Genomic DNA, 18,970 nt, shown 5'->3' with positions numbered 1-18,970 from the left:
ACGAAAACTGTTCGTGCATCTCGTACACCGACCAAAGGTCAAGAGCCAGGAATCGTACAGACCCGTCGAAACCCAGGGTTTGTGCGATCCTTGGTCAAGAGGGTGGGCACTGTTGCGTACATTTCCAAATGGGGTCAAGCACGCGTCTGCAGTACAGTACGGTAGCACAGAGTCATACGTGGATACAATCAATCACTTCCCTGGCAAGAAGTCAGGGAGGGGCGGATCACATCTCGCTTATCCGGGACAGGGCATTGCCGGTCACTTTGAAAATGCTGTGATATGTTTCAATGGGCTCGATAACTGGCACATGACGTCACTGCCGCTGAAATACTTCAACAAGAAAATGGCAAAAGAGTAGTGATTTTTCCACTACAACTTTCCCACGGTGCACTAGAGACGAGGTGCTGGGTGGACCGAGGTGCACGTAGCTTTGATGTCCGGATAAGAGAGAGAGAGAGAGATAAGTGTACTGTCTTGTCAACTGCAGTTGTGCTTTTGGTACATAAACAAGAGTGCGCAGCTTCACTTGGGTTGGCGCGCCGTGGTATTTTTGTTGGCGTCAACTTTTCTGGAGGCAATGAGTATGTGATGTACTACTATGTACGAGTCTGTGGCAGCGTGAACTAACAGTAATCACTTTCCCCCAAGTTACACTAAATGTGTACTCGTACTCCCAGTACAGTCCGACCTCGCTTATCCGGATCCCTCGCCATCCGGAAGAAAATAGCTGGTGAGATGTACAGCATATTATGTGATGCATCCACCGCGAGGTCTGACTGTACTATGATACGGCTACAAAAGTGGGATAAATATTTCATTTTGAAAGCCGCAAAAAATATCACGATAGATCTGAAGGTTGGCGCCCAGCCGGCCGACATATGCTTTGCACATGTTTTAGTCATGCATCCTAAAAAGGTGCCGTCAACAAAATATTCCGCCATGTATGGACCAGACCAGCTAGCTGGAGAGTTGCACTCTTGGTGAGATGTGAGCCAAAGACAATGCAAACTGCAAAGCTGCCGCCATGGACTACATGTACCGGGGATCATCCGCGGCATGCACAAAGAGGGAAATACTACGGCCGTTCAAGTCCCAAATTACGCACATTGGGTAGGAGTTCGAAAGCACAACTGAGAGGTGCAGCAAGAGTGGCACTTGCAGGGACGGACAAGACCCGAGTTCCAGACAAGTACACACAGAAGACGGCACATTGTACGGTCAGTGTTTATCCTTTTCTTCAAAAACAAGTCGGAGACCAGTAATCAATGCCGTATACACGCATAACAGATCATCGTCCGTTTTCAAGTCACCATAAAATTCAGAGTAGACTGGCTAAACCCAAAAAAGAGATGAGCAAAAACAGGAAGTAGAACGGCAGTGTTAGCGGTGGGAGCGAACATGTCGGAGCACATGACGGCTAAACTCAATAGCAGCTGACATGCACGCACAAAACAAATACAACAAAGAGCGTCATGGACAGGATGTAGGACAAGGATGACAACGAACAAGTGATGATAATGTACAAATAAATGAAGGTGATAATGCTACTGCTTCATGGCAAAGTTGAAAACGAGGGCATGACTGGGACAATAATTATGTGTAAGTCAATGGTTAACCTATACTAGGCTATAAGGAGTTGGCCAGAGCAGTTAAAACTTATTATTGTTAACAATAACCGGCTTCATGAGCGAGATGCCGATATTATCTACATATGAGGTTCGCACAGGAAGACACACGTGTCAACAAAGGACAACGTGCACCTATGGCATACGGCAAACACAGATTGGACTGTCATCAGATTGAGAGCCAGTAACAGCACAAACACTGTCACCATTGACACAACAAAGGAACGCTAGCGAACCGATAACCTATGGCATACGGCAAACAAGCTAAGCAGATAGGCACTGCTGTTAATTACGCGATGGTAAAAAGGGAACAAGAACGCTAGCAAAAGAGAAACCAATCGCAACAAGACAGACAACACGCATGTATATATATCTGATGTGGGGCGCGAAGAAGCGGTACAGCCTAGGTTACCTGGGGTTTGGCGTGAATATTGTACGAGTTCATTACATCAGTGAGATGAATCATTTCTTTCCCTTTCCTTTCTGATCCTTTTTCTGCGGTGTGACTGGCCGGCCAGAGTTGAGACCACCGTACTGATACTTAGCCTTCTTTTCCGAAGGCTTGAGAATCTACAAAACAAAGGAAAGTCAAAGAGCAGCAGAGAAGGCATTCTTAGCACGGCTACTGTGCTGGCAAAGAAATTAATCAAGCTCCGCAAGCAAGCTTCCAAGCACAGAACAATGCCAGCGAGTGCATGACTCACACGGAGAGTATGCCACATGAGAGGGGATGAGAAGCTAAGACAGACAATCAGTTATCTACCGTAGAATACTGTTGACCTGCCACACTGTGTAGCTTCCCAGCTGGTTATTCGGGTGAGGGAGGTGGGTACTGGTAAATAATTTACGGGTTCATCACGGCGTCAATTGATGGTTTGTTAGAGGAAACAGTTTGTCTCTTTCCCTCAAACTAGTAAAAACAGTTTTTCTAGTCGTTTCTTGCTGGTAGAGGTTTGTAAGGCTGATGTAGCCTTGATTGGTCTTCCCAGTTTTCCCAAGCTGAAATAACTGGGCGAAAATATTCCAGAGGTCTGATCCGCTTTAAATTCTCGCCTTCCCCAGCATTTTCTGCCTCATAAATTGAAAAAGTTCAGCTGACTGAAGTGATGAGAAAGGACACAATGCGAAAAATCACATTTTACAGTTAGGAAAAACTTTCACCTGTACGTACAAATCACCTTACTCCTCAGGAAAGGCAACAAAGGTACAGGACTAGCATGACAAACGGTGGTTGCAACTTCCTGCAAGTCACTGCTCTACTCAGCGCTTCAGAAAGGAGGACGAGGCTACCAGACGCATGGCCTGAGAAAGGACATCTGGGTACGTTGTGTGAGGTACCGTATCTACTATAATCTGTACAAGTACTAGTAATGTCACTACGAAACACGTGCTGGGGGATGCAATGGTTGCTTGTACGCAGTTGATACGAAATTGTCATCGACCGGACGTGACACTTCGGAGCTCTATTGCCCAGCAACGCTCACTCAGGCGGACTACACTCACAGCTACACTACATGTATCGTTGTCGCCACCTGAGTGTGTCTTAGCAGGTTTATGCACAGGGTCTAGTTAGTCAAACATAAGACTTAAAAATTCATATTAGAGAGGTTCCGCATAACGTAATTACGTTAGTAAAAAACGCAGTCGATTTACGGAAAGTCTTATGTAAACTGCATGCGCATCCGGAGTTTTCAAATCACGTACTTGCCCTTGGCAACTCCGAACTCGGCAGTGTACGACCAGATCGACCTGGGGAGAGTCATAAATTTGTACCCCAATCCAATTACGGACCAGCTACGTTATCAGAGCCCTATCTACGTACTCTCCGTAGACAACTTTGCATAAGTGGAGTGCAAACTCGCGAATGCACGGGTTTTACCCGCCCACTAACGTAGAGTTGCTCAACTTTACGTAGTGCGGAACCTCACAATTAGCATGCCTAATGACAACTCTAAACTAGAGAGTGCAACTGAAAAGTTCGAATGCAAAAACAAGTTGCAGTTATGACATGCTTCACAAAGTCGAGCAAAATGGGCTGTAGGGGTGCAGCGCCATACTGCCAGCCACAGGTGGCAACGCTTTTGTCTCATTGAAATGATGTACAGTCGACTTCGCTGATAACGACTGCGGATATACCGTAAAGTACCGTTGATCCGCCCCCTGTCGATTTTCTCCTTGTGAAGCGACTTCGGCGTATACAACGAAATACGATGTTGAACCGACGCATACACTGTTGTACACAATACTTGCCAATCCAGGATCAAAATGTGCACAATCCAGCACATTGAGACTGATCCTCTACGTTGTTGTACATCGTACTGCACTTGACAGCCTTGATCTAATTCCCGCCCCCTGCCGAAAACCCAGCTAGGAAGCGACATGGCGTGGGGGCGGATCAACGGTACTTTACGGTAACACAGAATTTTCATGCCCAGAGCAAAGTCCCATCCAACTGTAACACATATAATGAGACTTCGGGTATAACGACACTTCGCGAATAAGGACACTTCGCGAATAAGGACACTTTTCTGATGCCCCGCCGAGTGTCGTTATAAGCGAAGTTGACTGTACATAAAATTCATCCCATGGTTCGCCATTCGACATCCAGAGCTGTACACCCAGGCTTACATACATCAGTAACTGTGTATGAGGATGCAGCATGGCAACAGCAAAAAAAGACATACCTGGAAGGAACACATCAGTGTCTCGTCCACGCTCATCATACCACCGGCGTTATCAAACTCGCCACAGTAATTGGGAGCTGAGAACAGTGTCACTAACTGCCGCTTGGCAAAGAATTCATAACCATCTTCGACAACCTGGAGAAATGAACGAGACAGGCAAAGCAGAATGAACGAAAATCAGGGGTGGAATTCAAGCAAGCAGATCCCTGACAGAATAAATGCATGACAAGAAGGGAAATTTGAAGTCAAATTTTATTACCGTATGTCTGCACCTTTAAAGCCATGGCGGTATATTCGATTATAAAGCCAGTCTCAGTTATAAAGCCATGGGCTTCATAAATGAAATGACATTTGAAGTATGTTTTGTAAAAATGAAGGAATAAGTACTATGCTAACAGACTTACAGCCCAGTAGGAAGGGTGAACAAGTGGATTTAGATTGAAATTTCTGTGTGGACTTGGACTTTTATGGCATGGCGTAGTGGGTGAGTCATTTTACATCTAAAATATCTAGGAAAGCAGCGGTGTTTCGAATATAAGGCCATGGTTTAAAGGCGCTGACATACGGTAATAGTGCATTAAAAACACACACTTGCTTTACTTACAGTAAAACCTGGTTTAACCGACCACCCCACGGTGCAAGCAAAAGCGGTCGTTAAAGCCAGGTGGTCTTTGGAACCAGGTCCCATACATTCGTGACAAATCGGATTGCGTACATACATGTGCATGAGTGTACTTCAATGTACACATATAGACAGGCGTAGCGCATAGAATACTTTCTGCAGCAAAGCACGTCTCACTCAAGTGCATGCAGCGCGTCCTGCACTGTCCCTTCTGTTGACTGCATGCACATGAGTCAGAGCGCACTTCAACCCTGTTCAAGATGGCACTGTTGGTTAGTTTTGGTCGCTGTGTGCAGGTCCAATATGGCACTTGGTACACTAAAAGTCGGTCGCTGGATCCAGTGCAGTTTCTGTGTAGAGCTGTCCGTGCATGGAAAAACGGTCGTTAAAAGCATGTGGTCGCTGACACCAGGTTTTACTGCATTACACAATCGTGGTGTTTGCACTCAAATACAGATAGACTCAGAACGAGGCAATGGGGCCGTCCGGCGTTATCGATAATTTAGTTTTGACCCACCCCTGATGCGAAAAATATTGACTTTAAACCGAGTATGGTTTTATTGTTCTGCTATCGATGTTTTTTTTCGTAACAACTTGAAATGGCCTCGGCACACCACCCATAAATGGCTTTAATTCCATGAAAAGATCAATTCAACGCGGTGTAGAAGAAAAGGTCTTCTGGTAAAACCCTTTGATTCTACGTGGATTGCCACCCCGGACACAGAATGACACAGAAATGTAACAGTGTAATAACTGCTATAGGGAAGTACAAACCTGATGGGCTCGGCAAATCAAGTCGAAGTCGTGCCTCTGCAAGAATTTGCTGACCACATCGCTGGCAAACGTGAATGACACTCCTCGGTCGTTCTCACCCCATCCAGAAATGTCTTTATCCGGATCAGACCAGAGCAAGTCACAGAGTAGACCTGATTACAAAGCACAAGAAAAACATAGGTTGAAGTTACGTAAAAGTTAAAAACAAACAGACAATGCCAATACTTGCACACACTAGAAACGTTTCAGCTAGGTTGCAGGATCCCACAAGGTTCAATGGCTTCAAGTACTGGTACATAACTGCGGTGTGTAGAGTGCATATGCTGCTACACTGCAAGAGTTTTTCAAAGTTTCCAGTGTACTGGTATGGGTCTGTGTGGACTCAGGGGGTAGTTCTCGTATCTATGTTTTTTGAAACACACTAGATCGATGTAAGGCCCACTGATCACTGACAGATGAGCTAGGCACAATCGGTGTATGTAACAGCATTTCTTACCAGTGTCAGGAACATCCGTGGGGCGCATAATTCTTCTGATATTTTCCATGGATTGCAAATCAGGCGACAGACCTGGAGCAAAGCAGGTACATCAACAGAGATCAGAATCAGATACTTTAGGCCTGTGCAGCCCTAGACCATGGAACACTGGGATGTTCACTGGGGCAGGGTGCAAAGTTGACTCGCTCTATCGAATTTCACTGAGTAGCACTGTACATGTACCATATTCTCTCTCTACAATAAACACTGCCCTTGCATATGTACAAGACCCGTCTACCGCCAATATTTTAATCCTTTGTTTACGATAGATGGTCATGAAGTGCATGACAGTCACATGTTTCGCCCTTGGCCTTTCTGCTATGTTCTTGTCAAGGTTCAATGCGTTCCATTTCAGCAGAAAATGACTGTCTTCACATAAAGAAGACTAGGGGTGTCATCGGGTAGTAGGGTACCTGTGTTACCCGTAACTAGAGCGGGTATTCGGGTAGCAGTTTGCTCCTGAGAACCTGATCGGGTAGTTGGACTACGGTGTTTCCGCAACGGTGCATGTAAAATGCACGGCTACATGCTTACTGTAAACGTTTTATGTAGAGCCAGTGCACACTCACTGTACAAACTATGTCAAAAAATACCCGATACGGTACTCGTGCTACCCATAGAGATATACGAACTCGTTACCAGACCGACCTCCTACCCCTGCAGCCCTACTAAGGAGCACAACTGTAGGGTACTCGGAGGGTAAATTTAAGGTGCATTGGTATATTCTAAAGTGTCATGGAGCTGTGCTTGTAATGGAAGGAGGAGAAATCATCACAAAACGTATTAACCACACTCATACCTCCATGGCAGCAGAAGATCTTTTCATCTATGATGGCAGCAACTGGCAAACAGTTGAAACAGTCCGTGAATGTCTTCCAAAGTTTGATATTATACCGTCGCTTGCCTGTAGGAATGGAGCAGTCAAAAGCAGTAGAAATCACTCAATAAACCAAGCAAACAAAAGGCACCAACTTACCAATCAATTAACACACACGCAGGTGCAGCTCAAACAGGTGCATAAAACGCACAAAGCATTCAAGTCAAAGTGTGGAAAGCATAACACAGCATAACACATACATCAAGCTAATAGCGCACAAGGCAACATATGGAAATGTGCAAATTTTCTAAGAATTACAATGGTCAAGCACCTCACACCCAAAACACTTTCCAGTAACGCAGCAGAGATGTACTTACATTCCTCATAAAATCCATAAATTCTATTGATGCTGGCACACTCATGGTTTCCACGGAGCAAGAAGAAGTTCTCCGGATACTTGATCTTATAAGCAAGCAAAAGGCAAATAGTCTCTAGTGACTGTTTTCCACGGTCAACGTAGTCGCCAAGGAACAAGTAGTTGGCATCTGGAGGGAACCCACCATACTCGAAGAGACGAAGAAGGTCCGAGTACTGGCCATGGATGTCACCTGAACAACAGAAAAAAGACAGGCATTGACATGATGTGACCAATAGTTTGAGATTTTAAAAAATAAGCAAGCGTTCGGCTATTTTTAAGTTGTTGTTTCCAACGTTTTTCAAGGGGAGCAAACAATACGATACCATGTATCGGCAAGAGTACATAAACCAGAGTGTGCAACTGTGCATATCAGATCTGAAACAGCGCAGTTCGTGCACTACGTCACCCTGATGAGGTCAGCCACGCCGCGACTTGCGTACAGCTAAAATTTTCGTGTTTCATCATAACATAGTAGCCCAGAAATCAGCCAAGTTTGCTTGATTTTAGACGTCCTGTTTCAGATTTCGGTGTTTTTGTGTGGCTGTGTACGCTGCGTACATCCACCGACAAGTAGTCACCAGGCTATCCGTATCAAAAAACCGAAATCAGGACAAACTCAGTGACCTGCACCACCGTGACTGGTTACGCAACTTTTCACCGTACCTGTGGCCTACCATGCCGTCAGAAATGCACGAATTACGCTCCCACAGGAACCATCCCGATTTGCACACTCTGGTTTATGTACTCTTGGTATCGGCGATTGCACATTCACGGTATATTTCGGAATCATATGCAGATGCAAAATTAGTTCTATGGTGGAGCGTGTGTGTGGTGTGGAACTTTGCAGATCAGGAATGAAACAGGGATCAATATCCCTGTCAGTTAATCGCTTGGGAGGGCGATGACGGAATGTGTGTGTGCAGATTCATTGTTGGCTTCCCAGGCTAGACTTGCGACCGAGAGCCAAAGGATGCATAGCAGCAACACGGCAAAGAAGTACCACAGAACAGTGCAAGTGAAGGCGAGAAGAGAAATTGCCATTATGAGTATTAGAAAAGCCAGTGTGATTTTGTCAATGCTGGTGCACTGCCCATTGCGATGTTGCGATGAAGTTTACAAGCATGCTTCTGGAGGTGATCATTTTTTTGATACTCGTACTGTTCTTCAATCCTCCAGTTACCAGACGACAGTAACAATGGAGGATGAGGAGATGGTGGCGGGGGTGACAGTGATGGGTTGTCTAAAACGTAGTTCACAATTGTCATAATAATCATTCTCAGTCTCAATCTCAAAAATGATACTTCCGGGGAAGAAATCAACGTTCCTGGTTTGGTCTCGAGAATAAAAATTGCACACGTGTTACATGCTCCAGACAGGGCATTTGTCAAGCGCCACGAATGACCACAACATAATAGTAGCTTGCCTGTCAACTGCATGCCAATGGCAAAGGTCAAGAGTGTCGCTTTTGTTTGATCCCACCCCACATCAAAACAAACGGCCAAGGATCAAAGATTGAAAACACAAAACCATTACGAGTGCTGGTTTCCAAGACGGCCTATTAGTATACAGTGAGGAGTCCACACCGAGAGCAGACCAGTAACACTAACTGGTCGCTTCAAACACGGCGAAAGGGAACATGGATAGTTCAGACAGCTAACAGTGGGAAACTGGACATCAGTTCCAAGTCCATTTCATGACACGATTCAAGACATCCATGCTTCACAGGCTAGTTACGAGACGATGCCCAGGACGGACACGACAAATGACACAACGTCCAAACGAATTACGGAACAGCATAGCACTGCCTTCCATGCTCCAGCAAACCACTATTATTTTTGCAGTGTTCAAATTCTCAAGGAGAAAATCAAGCCAGTCGACTTCCGCCCTAACTTCGGCTTGCATTACTCGACAGCGCGAATCACTAGGAACGAATGAAGGTCTCAGTTGACATTACAGCACTGCACTACTACATGTGTTGTGTTCGAAGCCTTACAAAGCTAACCAGAAACAAAGAAAGCATACAAGTAACAGTTTCCTCTCAACAACACGCAAAATTGTAGAACCGCGGGATATGGTTGACCAATACACTTATGATACTGAGTAGCGTCCACATCGCAGTGATGTTGCAAATGTCACAGTCTGCAAGTACATGAACGCTACAACGAAATGATATACTCCAGAGTGGGTGCAATGTTGAAGTGCGGACGATGAAACCATCGAGTCCCACAGAATCTCAGTAAATAGCAAATGAATATCACACTAAAAAAATCAAGAGTGTGTTTTCACTCACAATAATGCTTAGAACACCAACTTTCAAACAAGGAATCAACACCATGGCCCAATGGAAATGCGTGGTAAGAACTTACCGCATATTTTAATCGGTGCTTCAAGTTCCAACAAGATGGGCTGACTAAGGAAGACCTCCCGGGATTTCAAACACAATCCGCGAATTTCATGTTCAGCCAGCTGCACAGTCTTTCCAGGCTGCCTCCCACGTACTGCAGCACAGAAACCCTTCTTCAGTTAACTCCTGCCACGACCCACTGCCAAATGCTAGTTTCCTTACCTTCAAGCAGCCTGGTGATGATCGAATCGACGTTCAGTTCTCCTTCCGCCATTATCAGAGTTAGCTACACTTCTTTTTTTTTGTATCGCGCATGCGCAGTCTTTATCACCTGGAAGAGAAAGTGTCCAGTTTCTTACGATGTTCAAGCCGAACCGGTGGTCGCTGAGAGACTCTCCTGTTCTACCTTCTTGTGGAATGGTGACTTGTTTGAAGGAAGCTGCAGACTAAAGTAATGATGATGTTATTGTACTTCATAAGTCTGATGACCGCCTTTGGCTTGCAGCTTGTTGATCATTTTGGTGCGAATGTAGCAAGAAAATATTTAGGGAATTTCACGGTTAGCACCGAAGTTCCACACTGTACTGGCAGTGGCAGTGCATGGTAGTGATTTTGGTGTGTGATTTTTCACCATTCCGAGCCTGGGAGGTGCACCCTTAGCTAGTACTAGTAGTGAGCCTGTTTCTGTGCCGTGAAGGTTAGGATCATGTACTAGTACATGTATCGCGGGAAGCAGCTCTTCGCAAGTAAGCAAGTCAGCTAAATTTTTGCATCCACATTGTTACGTGCACCAAATATCACTGAGGTAGTTTCAAACTAACTCCGAACATTGTAATAATTATTATTGCATTCAAATATCCATCCTGGCAATATTATCGCCAAGATGAATGTCGAATGTTCCGAATCATTGTCGTAAAGGTGCCAAGTTGAGTCGTCATTATGGTGCAGTTGTTTTGAGTGGTGTGCTGGATGTATGCCAGCTTATGTTTTGCAACCCAGTCGAGTAAAAAGTACACTACTGACATGGTGAATGAAAGTAAGTTCCTTCTTGAAGAATACGGCTGAGTATACCGTCGTTATCATGGAGAGAAGGCTTGGTCCACTTAGTTTGGGTACGGGTTGTACAGGTAAGTGTATTATGATATAACATGCTGTCAATCTAACAATTAGGTAAGTGTATGCACAATCTCATCCATGCAAAATACAGTCGTCCCTCTCTAATCCGGCTCCTATTGCGACTGCATTTTCTGCTGGATTATCAAATTTTGTCCCCCAACCCGTCCCATCTACTAACAAACATGTTTGTGTCGTACGTCAAAACGCAGGGATTTTCCGTGTCAATCCAAGTACTTTGTGGAATGCATGTCTATACAGTGCATAGGATATTCCCAAGTGTACTGTAAACTGCCTAATATCCACGGCGGATTATATTAATGTTCGCGAGAAGAGCGCGTGAAATCAAGCTTCAACAGTGGGTTTACCGTATTATCTCTAATATAAGCACGGTCCTTTATTTTTTCAATGTACCTCCGCCCTGTGCTATTAATGGAGACGTTCCTTTATTGGAGACTGTTCCATTATTATTTCAACCTCATTTCAGAGGCATCTTGCCATGCCAAATTCATGTCAGACACACACATTTCAGGGTTTTTTGAACTTTTTTCGCCGGTACAGATAATGCACACAGTGTACATGTACTTATAATGGAGACTGTGCTTATATTAGAGATAATACGGTATGTAGGTGGCCCCAGTGCTTCGCACACTTTTGCCATCGCAAACTCGCTGGTTCTAAGAAATCGTGAAATTTATTGACGCGAATCTTGGGCGGTTTACAGTATGTTACATAATTGTGTAGAATGCTCCCTGATAAGTAGTTCATGCACTGACCAAACGGACATAGCTGTGCTCCGGTACGGTATGCGATGTACAACTGCTGGATTAGAAAACCGAATTATGTGCAGTTTGTTGGGGAAAATCGCTGCTGGAGCCGGAATTCAAGTGCCGGATTAAAGCGTACAAAAAGAACTGAAAAAATCCGTTTTGCCAGAAAGTTTGCTGGATAAACAAGTACCGGATTTAATAGAGAGGGACGACTATACAGTCGTCCCTCTCTAATCCGGCATCTTTTGCAACGTCATTTTCTGCTGGATAAACAAGGGTGCTGGATTATCAAAATCCTGTCCTCCAACCCGTCCCACCTATTAACATACGTGTTTGTGTCGTACGTCAAAACGAAGCGATTATCTGTGTCAATCCAAATACTTTGTGGAATGCATGTCTATAACATACACTTGGGAATATCGTATGCACTAGCATAGGATATTCCGAAGTGTATGTTACAATGCTCCTTTGACAGGATGCAATGTACAACTGCTGGATTAGAAAATCGAATTATGCACAGTTTGAGTGATTTGTTGCAGAAAATCGCTGCTGGAGGCGGAATTCAAGTGCCAGATTAAACTGTCCCCGAGGAAAATCGCGGAAAAATCCCAGAATTTGCGGTGAATATGATTGATATGCGGTAAGTTTGCAGTTGATATGAGGCAATTTTCAGTGAGTGTGTAGTGATATCAATCAGTTACATGTCTCTGGTGTAAGCACTCGTCATATTTGAGTACAAAGCCGCCACGATGAGACGTTGCTGACCGAACAGTGCACTGTGTGTACGTGTAGTGCAACAAAAAAGTTTTTAAAAACTCGGGAAAACGCGGTCTTTTAAAAAATCGCAAAAAACGCGGAAACAAACACGGCCGCGGAATCGCGATTTTCCCCGGGGACAGATTAAAGCGTAGAAAATGAACTGAAAAAATCTGTTTTGCCAGAAAGTGTTCTGGTTTGCAAGGGTGCTGGATAAACAAGTGCCGGATTAGAGAGGGACAACTGTAGTACTATTCTGGATGAAAAGATACTTTGCAGACTAGCAATAGGTAGTGCAACCGCCCTTTCGCCCCGCATGTATATCCATTATCCACATTTGGTATGAATTTCGTCATTGTGCGTTTGGCCTATGGCATTACCGTACTAATGGCAGAATGTTATGATGTGCATTACACAATAGAGGTTATGTGAATGATTTCATGGGGGATTCTCTAATGAGTGATGACTAATGGGCGCTATGTATGCAGTGTCACTGTGAGTCGCCAGTGCAGCGCTGTGCTGCGATTCTGACACTACGCCAATGCATCTCAACTGATGCTGTAATCGTATGCAGTCAGCTTCGCTAATAACGACTGCGGATATAACGACAATTCGCGGATAACAACAGAATGTCCATGCCCAGAGCAAGGTCCAATCTAACTGTAATAGTACATATAATGAGACTTGGGGTATAAGGACACTTTTCTGATGCCCCGCCGAATGTCGTTAAACGCAAAGTTGACTGTAATCGAGAGGTTCCGCACTACATAAAGTTGGGCAACTTTACGTTAATGCTCGGGAAAAACCTGTGAATTCACGAGTTTGCACTCCACTTTAATTACGGAAAGTTGTCTACGTAGATAGGGCTCTGATTTTTGCGCCGAAAATGGATTGGGGTACAAATTTATGACTCTCTCCCCAGGCCGTACACTGCCGCATTCGAAGTTGCCATGCAAGGGTAGCTACGTGATTTGAAAACTCTGCGTGCAGTTTACGTAAGGTTTTCCATAGATTAGATCGGCTACGTTTTTACTAACGTAAATACGTTATGCGGCACCTCTCTAATCTCTATAGAGGGAGAGAGAGGAAGTTGTGTTGCAACTCCGAGTTTCACGTGATAACGATCAAGCAACTGAACTGATGGTCCAAAAACCACTACAGGAAAAGAAGAAAAAAGGTTTTAACCTGGGAGGTTCGAATCCGCGAGGTGCAAAAGTAATAATATTTCATAATATTTCTGCTCCAAACCGGGTACCCCCAACCGGTTCGCTGACTCAGCTCTGGAGCAGACCAGGCGCGTAGCCGGCAGTGTTTCCAGGTTGCCCGGAAACCCCCTCCGTGGTTCCAGCGCAGATGCCAAAACCTTTGGAAACTACATTTAAACTCTCCTGAGTGCATGCATATGGAGTCACGGGAAGTACAAAGTGACAGTGCGGTGCATGCTACACGCATGCCCTTCAGTGAGGTGTGAAACTTCACGAGTGCTTCGTCCGCACCTACTACATGTAGCTGGACAACTATGGTCTTCTACGATTTTGTAAAAGTTCTCTTTCATGTTGCATATTTTAATACCGTATGTCAGCGCCTTTAAAGCCATGGCCTTATAATCGAAACACCGCTGCTTTCTTAGCCATTTTAGATGCAAAATGACTCACCCACTACGCCATGCCATAAAAGTCAAAGTCCACACAGAAATTTCAATCTAAATCTACTTTCTGTATAGCAGGAAATGTTCGGACGATTTCGTACACGGCTTCTTTTGTACTAAAATTAATTCCGTACTAAAATTTGTTCATGTGAAATTATGCACACTATAGCATGCATACTGCTTGCGAACACGTGTATTTAGCATGCAGCATAGCTAGTACTGTGCGAAAATATAATCCGTACGAAAGGTCAAAATTCGGCTTTGTCCGAAAATATAATCCGTCCGAAAATTTCCTGCTATACAGTATTCGCCCTTCCTGCTGGGCTGTAAGTTTGTTAGCATAGTACTTATTCCTTCATTTTTGCAAAACATGCTTAAATGTCATTTCATTTATGACGCCCATGGCTTTATAACTGAGACTGGCTTTATAATCGAATATACCACCATAGCTTTAAAGGTGCGGACATACGGTATATATTTCTTAGATGTGAATGAACCACAACACATTGACAGTGGTATTGTTAAGTCTCAGATTGAGCTTCTCAGGAGCTTGGAATTTGAATCGCTGGGTCCTCCCCCCCCCCCCCCCCCCCCCTCCGGCTACGCGCCTGATCTGACACTGACCAATATGTGTATGTATGCAATATGTATGTCAAAACGGTGCTCTTTGCTTACCATGAGACCAGGAGTCCAAGTTATGGACTCTTGATGAGACCATGAGCGACACTGACTCACGCTGCTATCTGGTGTTCACGAGGTGTTTGTCGAGCTGATAAGGGAGCGTCTCTGTAAGTTTGTATCCCTGGTCACCAGGTGATGTTTGTGGTTGGAGAGCACTATATACATGTGAGTGGGTGCTCTTTAGGCACAATCTTCCTCGGTCTACTCAAGCTCAACTGATGAGGACTGAATTCCCCGAAACACTGCGTATTGAGCAGGGAATGGTGCTTTCTTGCTGGTTTGCCGAGTGGAAGGTTCGATGAACTTCTCGTGTGCTCTGGATGGAGGTTGTGAGTCAGTCAAGTGAGAATTCAAGTCGGAAGGAGTAGCGCAAGCTCCCACGTAGGGAGCAACACACAATTCCCTTTCGATATTTTGCTTGAAGAATTGCTAGCAAATTTTATTATTTTGGTCTGACCCTAGTATAGTGACAGTGCAGTGACACAGAATCATATAAAGACTCAGCTGATCAGTGAGACCAAGAGTACATGAAAACCTGGGTGGTTTTCATGTACTCTTGGTGAGACTGAGGTTACGTTTGGTTGGTCACATTCCCAAATGGGAATCACTTGGAATCACTCGGAATCATTCTCGCCCGTTTGGTTGGTCAAAAAAGTGCGTTAGGTTGGTCACATTCCACATGATTCCAGAATGGGAATCGCTGAGAATGATTCTTTTTGGAGAATGATCATTCCACCTCACATGCTGGAATGAGCATTCTCATTCCGGAATCAAAAATGATAATGGCTGCGATGAGCCAAACAATGTAGCAACAGGTTCAAGTGCCTCAACTCATGCACTCAGAAGTACCTTGACTCTCTCAAGGAAACTAGAGTCGGGTAAAAGAAAAGACAGCCGCCGTTCCACAACGACATCATGGAATTGCTATGTCAAGTGATTCCTAATTGATTCTGGCGCGTTAGTTTGGTCAGGTGATTCTTGCCGATTCCCATTCCAGAATGGTTCTCATTTACATTCTGAAAATGCCCAACCAAACGCAACCTGAGAGTGGTCCACTGTCACCATGGTCACTTGTACTAGGTCTGGGAGTCTGGCACTGTCTGCGGCACTGCCAAAAATAGTGCCATGCCCATTGCCAGTCGAGTCTGCCACTGTACTGGCCTGGTACAAATAATTGAAATGGTGTCATCATGACGTAAGACCGGCGTATTCAAAATACTTGCACCGGACAGAACCAGTACTGAGTAGATCTACTCAGTAGTACAGTCTTGATTGTTACGAAACACTTTCATGATCCAGCCAAACTAACTTTGGGAAGACAGATGAATAGAATTGGAATGTCACGCTGACCTACGATTGAGAAATACGACTGCTATCTCGTGCACGGTCTCGTCGATGAAAGCTCTAGAAGTCTAGATCGTACAGGAATTGTTTGGATGCAGTTAGTGCTTGACAAACATTTGCAGTTCAGTGTAACGAACGCCCAGTACAATAATTATTAAAGAGGTGAAGTACTTTCATTCCGTACTGACACTCTCGTTCCGACTCTTCTTGGCGAAAATGTAATACTCACGTCTGAGAATGCAGAACTAGAAGTACTGACGGATATTGATCGTCAGTAAAGTTGGTGGAGAACTGTGTTCACTAGTGCAGTGTCCGCTTTGTGCGCTGTGATATGCCCTGCCTGAACTGTTGGAAGACGTGTTGGTAGACTCCAATGGCCGAGGGCATTGGAAGCCCGCGTCAGAAGTCCTGGCCATTAGCGAAAAAGCTATCACCTGCTGTTATTGATGGATTGCGGCGGAATAAATCGCTCCGATTTGCAGACACGGAAGGGTTGCCATTGGTGACAATCTTTAACATTCGTCGTGCTGACAGCTGTGAGTCATTGTCTTCATTGTCATCAAATAGCAGTAGCATAAACGATGTGAGTTCTACAGTGTCCGGTCCCGCTGCATCATGGCAGCGCAAACGACTGCCAGCCAGTAAATTGTTTAGTGAGTTTCTGAGTGGCCTGCCGGCTTCGAGCAGTTCGTCATCGTCGGATTGTCCGAGCACTGTAGATCGACGGCTGCGCTTTGTCCAGCGCCAGCCATCGTCACTACCCGATTTCCACCGCTCCCTGCAGCGCAATTTGATCAGCGTGGAGAATGTGGCTATCCGTGCTATGACTGTGTTCGCTATTGTGCGCGTGCGCAACATTGCCTATGAGAAGCATGTTGCCGTCCGGTATACCATGGACAGTTGGAGTACGTCTAAGGACATTCAGGCTAGTTATGTGGATGGGTCGTGTGACGGCCCCACCGATCGCTTCTCTTTCACAGTACTTGTGGGTGATGACTTTCCGGTCGGTGGCAAAGTTGAATTTGCTGTCTACTTCCGAGCGTCTGGGGCAGAATTTTGGGATAACAATGGAGGTGAGAATTTTTCCGTAACATGTGAGCAAAGGTAACAGCATGACCTTGAATAGGCACCAATAACAAAATTAATAGACTTGAACTCTCTAGGCTCACTTCCTCTTTTAATGACTATACTTTTATATACAGTACCGGCTTAGATCACTTGACACGCGTACACCTCCCCGCAGAACGTTCAGTGTCTTGTATTTCACTTGTGGTTGTCATTGTCTGATGTTTTTTTAATGCAGCTATGTCCCTATTGTTGTTTTGAATAGTTGTTCGTTGATTACAGCTGTACTAGCATGAGGTTTGAGGTCCTCTCTTTCGTAGCAATTGGATTTTTTTATATTGCAGTACTAGAACTAGATGCTAGCTGCCAAATATTAGTGCGACCTTTACTGGTTGTCGAGCACCATTCCTGCTTTATTCTGACGTATCCACATACCTGCTGTGATCTCTACCACTGCAACTAACTTGAGAATTACTTTTGTTACTATCAGGTCAAGTATATTATTATTTTGATTTCCCCCTCTAGCACTGCGATCGCGGCAAGAACTATGTCTCGATTTGTTTACTTGGTGTTGAAATGGTGTCTCTTGCTATGTTCTGTGTACATGTACTACAGGTTTGCAGTACCATACCCCAGCCATATTTACCCTTCTTGTGATATTGTCAAACTGGGTTCACAGAACTGCTTTTGTTTTTTTGCGAGGTCAGCTGAGCGATGTCGCTTTGCTCATTTGCCTCTACAAGAAATGTACGGGGGGGACGACGACTCCCTGGCATTCGCCCACCGGTGCACCTGGGATTTGTAAAGGCCCATTTTATAATAACAATAACACCTTTGATACATTTCAGATACGTGCATATATAGTACAAATGAAACGTGTGTCGCGTCGCAAAAAGTGGTACATGTACTGTGAATGGATACCTCGGTTACCGCCATATGCCGTATCTATGGCCTTTCCCCATCAAAGCATAATTATGTGATTCGGAGATACGGGCAGTGGCCCCAGTCCCGGATAAATAAGGTACGAGTGCACAAGCAACTCTTATGTCTGAGTCTTGAACCTGGCGCACAACATTTGCTGCACAGGTCCACATCGCGAAAGTTGAGCCAAGCTTATGCAAATTGTGCAATCAGGCAGATGTGGTGGGTGCAGCTTGGGGTTTTCCCGAGTTTGCAACTGTCGCATTGTGAGAATCCTTCTGTGAATTCCGCTTCGCTGTGCATTTGGCCTTTGCCTTGGTTCTTCCATAAGTTTTTCTTCGTTTTTTTTTGCCGCAGTATTGCCAAAATGTGTCACTCCACATAAGCATTTTAGTTTGCCTGCTCACCGCATTTTGTTAGGTTGTTCATCAAAATACCGTATACGTCTGCACCCCTAGAGCCGTGGTTTCATAAATGAAATAACATTTGAAATGAATGATGTTTCGTGATTCAAACAAGTAAAATGAAGCAACAAGACAAGTACTGGGGAAGCGGAATTTTCAGCCCAACTGACCAGACAGAAAGCAGATTTAGATTGACATTTTTGTGTGGACTTTGACTTTTATGCCATGCATGTAGTCGGTGAGTCATTTCACATCTAAAAAGCAGCGGTGTCCCAAATATAAGACCATTGCTATCGTACCGGGGTGTGAGTCAAAATAAATCGTTGATTGAGTTTCTCTCCCAAATCGGCGAAGAAAAGCAGCCGTGACCGCATGGTGATAAGCAGTTCGGAATTCATCAGTCATTCGCCAACACGTGTCAGGGAGATTATTATTATCAAAATTTT

The 18,970-nt window shown here is 44.7% G+C and overlaps 2 protein-coding genes across 2 annotated transcripts; one reads left to right on the top strand and one right to left on the bottom strand.

Annotated features, from left to right (window-relative positions):
• Positions 1–1,221: 1,221 nt before the first annotated feature.
• LOC135805331 (serine/threonine-protein phosphatase PP1-beta catalytic subunit) lies at positions 1,222–10,250 on the bottom strand. Its single transcript, XM_065319351.1, has 8 exons — positions 10,045–10,250; positions 9,845–9,976; positions 7,438–7,668; positions 7,043–7,147; positions 6,205–6,276; positions 5,709–5,860; positions 4,313–4,447; positions 1,222–2,198 (listed from the first exon to the last, which is right to left on the bottom strand). Exons 1-8 carry the CDS (start codon positions 10,094–10,096, stop codon positions 2,091–2,093), a joined length of 987 nt encoding a protein of 328 aa, XP_065175423.1. The 5' UTR covers positions 10,097–10,250; the 3' UTR covers positions 1,222–2,090.
• Positions 10,251–16,507: 6,257 nt separating this feature from the next.
• On the top strand, positions 16,508–17,242 carry LOC135806972 (glycogen-binding subunit 76A-like). Its single transcript, XM_065321088.1, has one exon. It carries the CDS (start codon positions 16,508–16,510, stop codon positions 17,240–17,242), a length of 735 nt encoding a protein of 244 aa, XP_065177160.1.
• Positions 17,243–18,970: the final 1,728 nt, after the last annotated feature.

Source organism: Sycon ciliatum, chromosome 1 (genome assembly GCF_964019385.1).
Source record: "Sycon ciliatum chromosome 1, ocSycCili1.1, whole genome shotgun sequence".
In the NCBI taxonomy this organism is placed as follows: domain Eukaryota; kingdom Metazoa; phylum Porifera; class Calcarea; order Leucosolenida; family Sycettidae; genus Sycon; species Sycon ciliatum.
Note: the sequence above shows the minus strand (reverse complement) of the source record. Positions and strands in the feature narration are given on the sequence as shown.

Excerpts from the sequence above, each read along its gene's own strand:
- LOC135805331 (XM_065319351.1), bottom strand. The coding sequence starts at position 10,096 with ATGGCGGAAGGAGAACTGAACGTCGATTCGATCATCACCAGGCTGCTT. Across the intron at positions 9,977-10,044 it reads CATCACCAGGCTGCTTGAAG|TACGTGGGAGGCAGCCTGGA; the intron begins GTAAGGAAACTA and ends TCTGTGCTGCAG. Across the intron at positions 7,148-7,437 it reads TTATGGATTTTATGAGGAAT|GCAAGCGACGGTATAATATC; the intron begins GTAAGTACATCT and ends CCATTCCTACAG.
- LOC135806972 (XM_065321088.1), top strand. The coding sequence starts at position 16,508 with ATGGCCGAGGGCATTGGAAGCCCGCGTCAGAAGTCCTGGCCATTAGCG.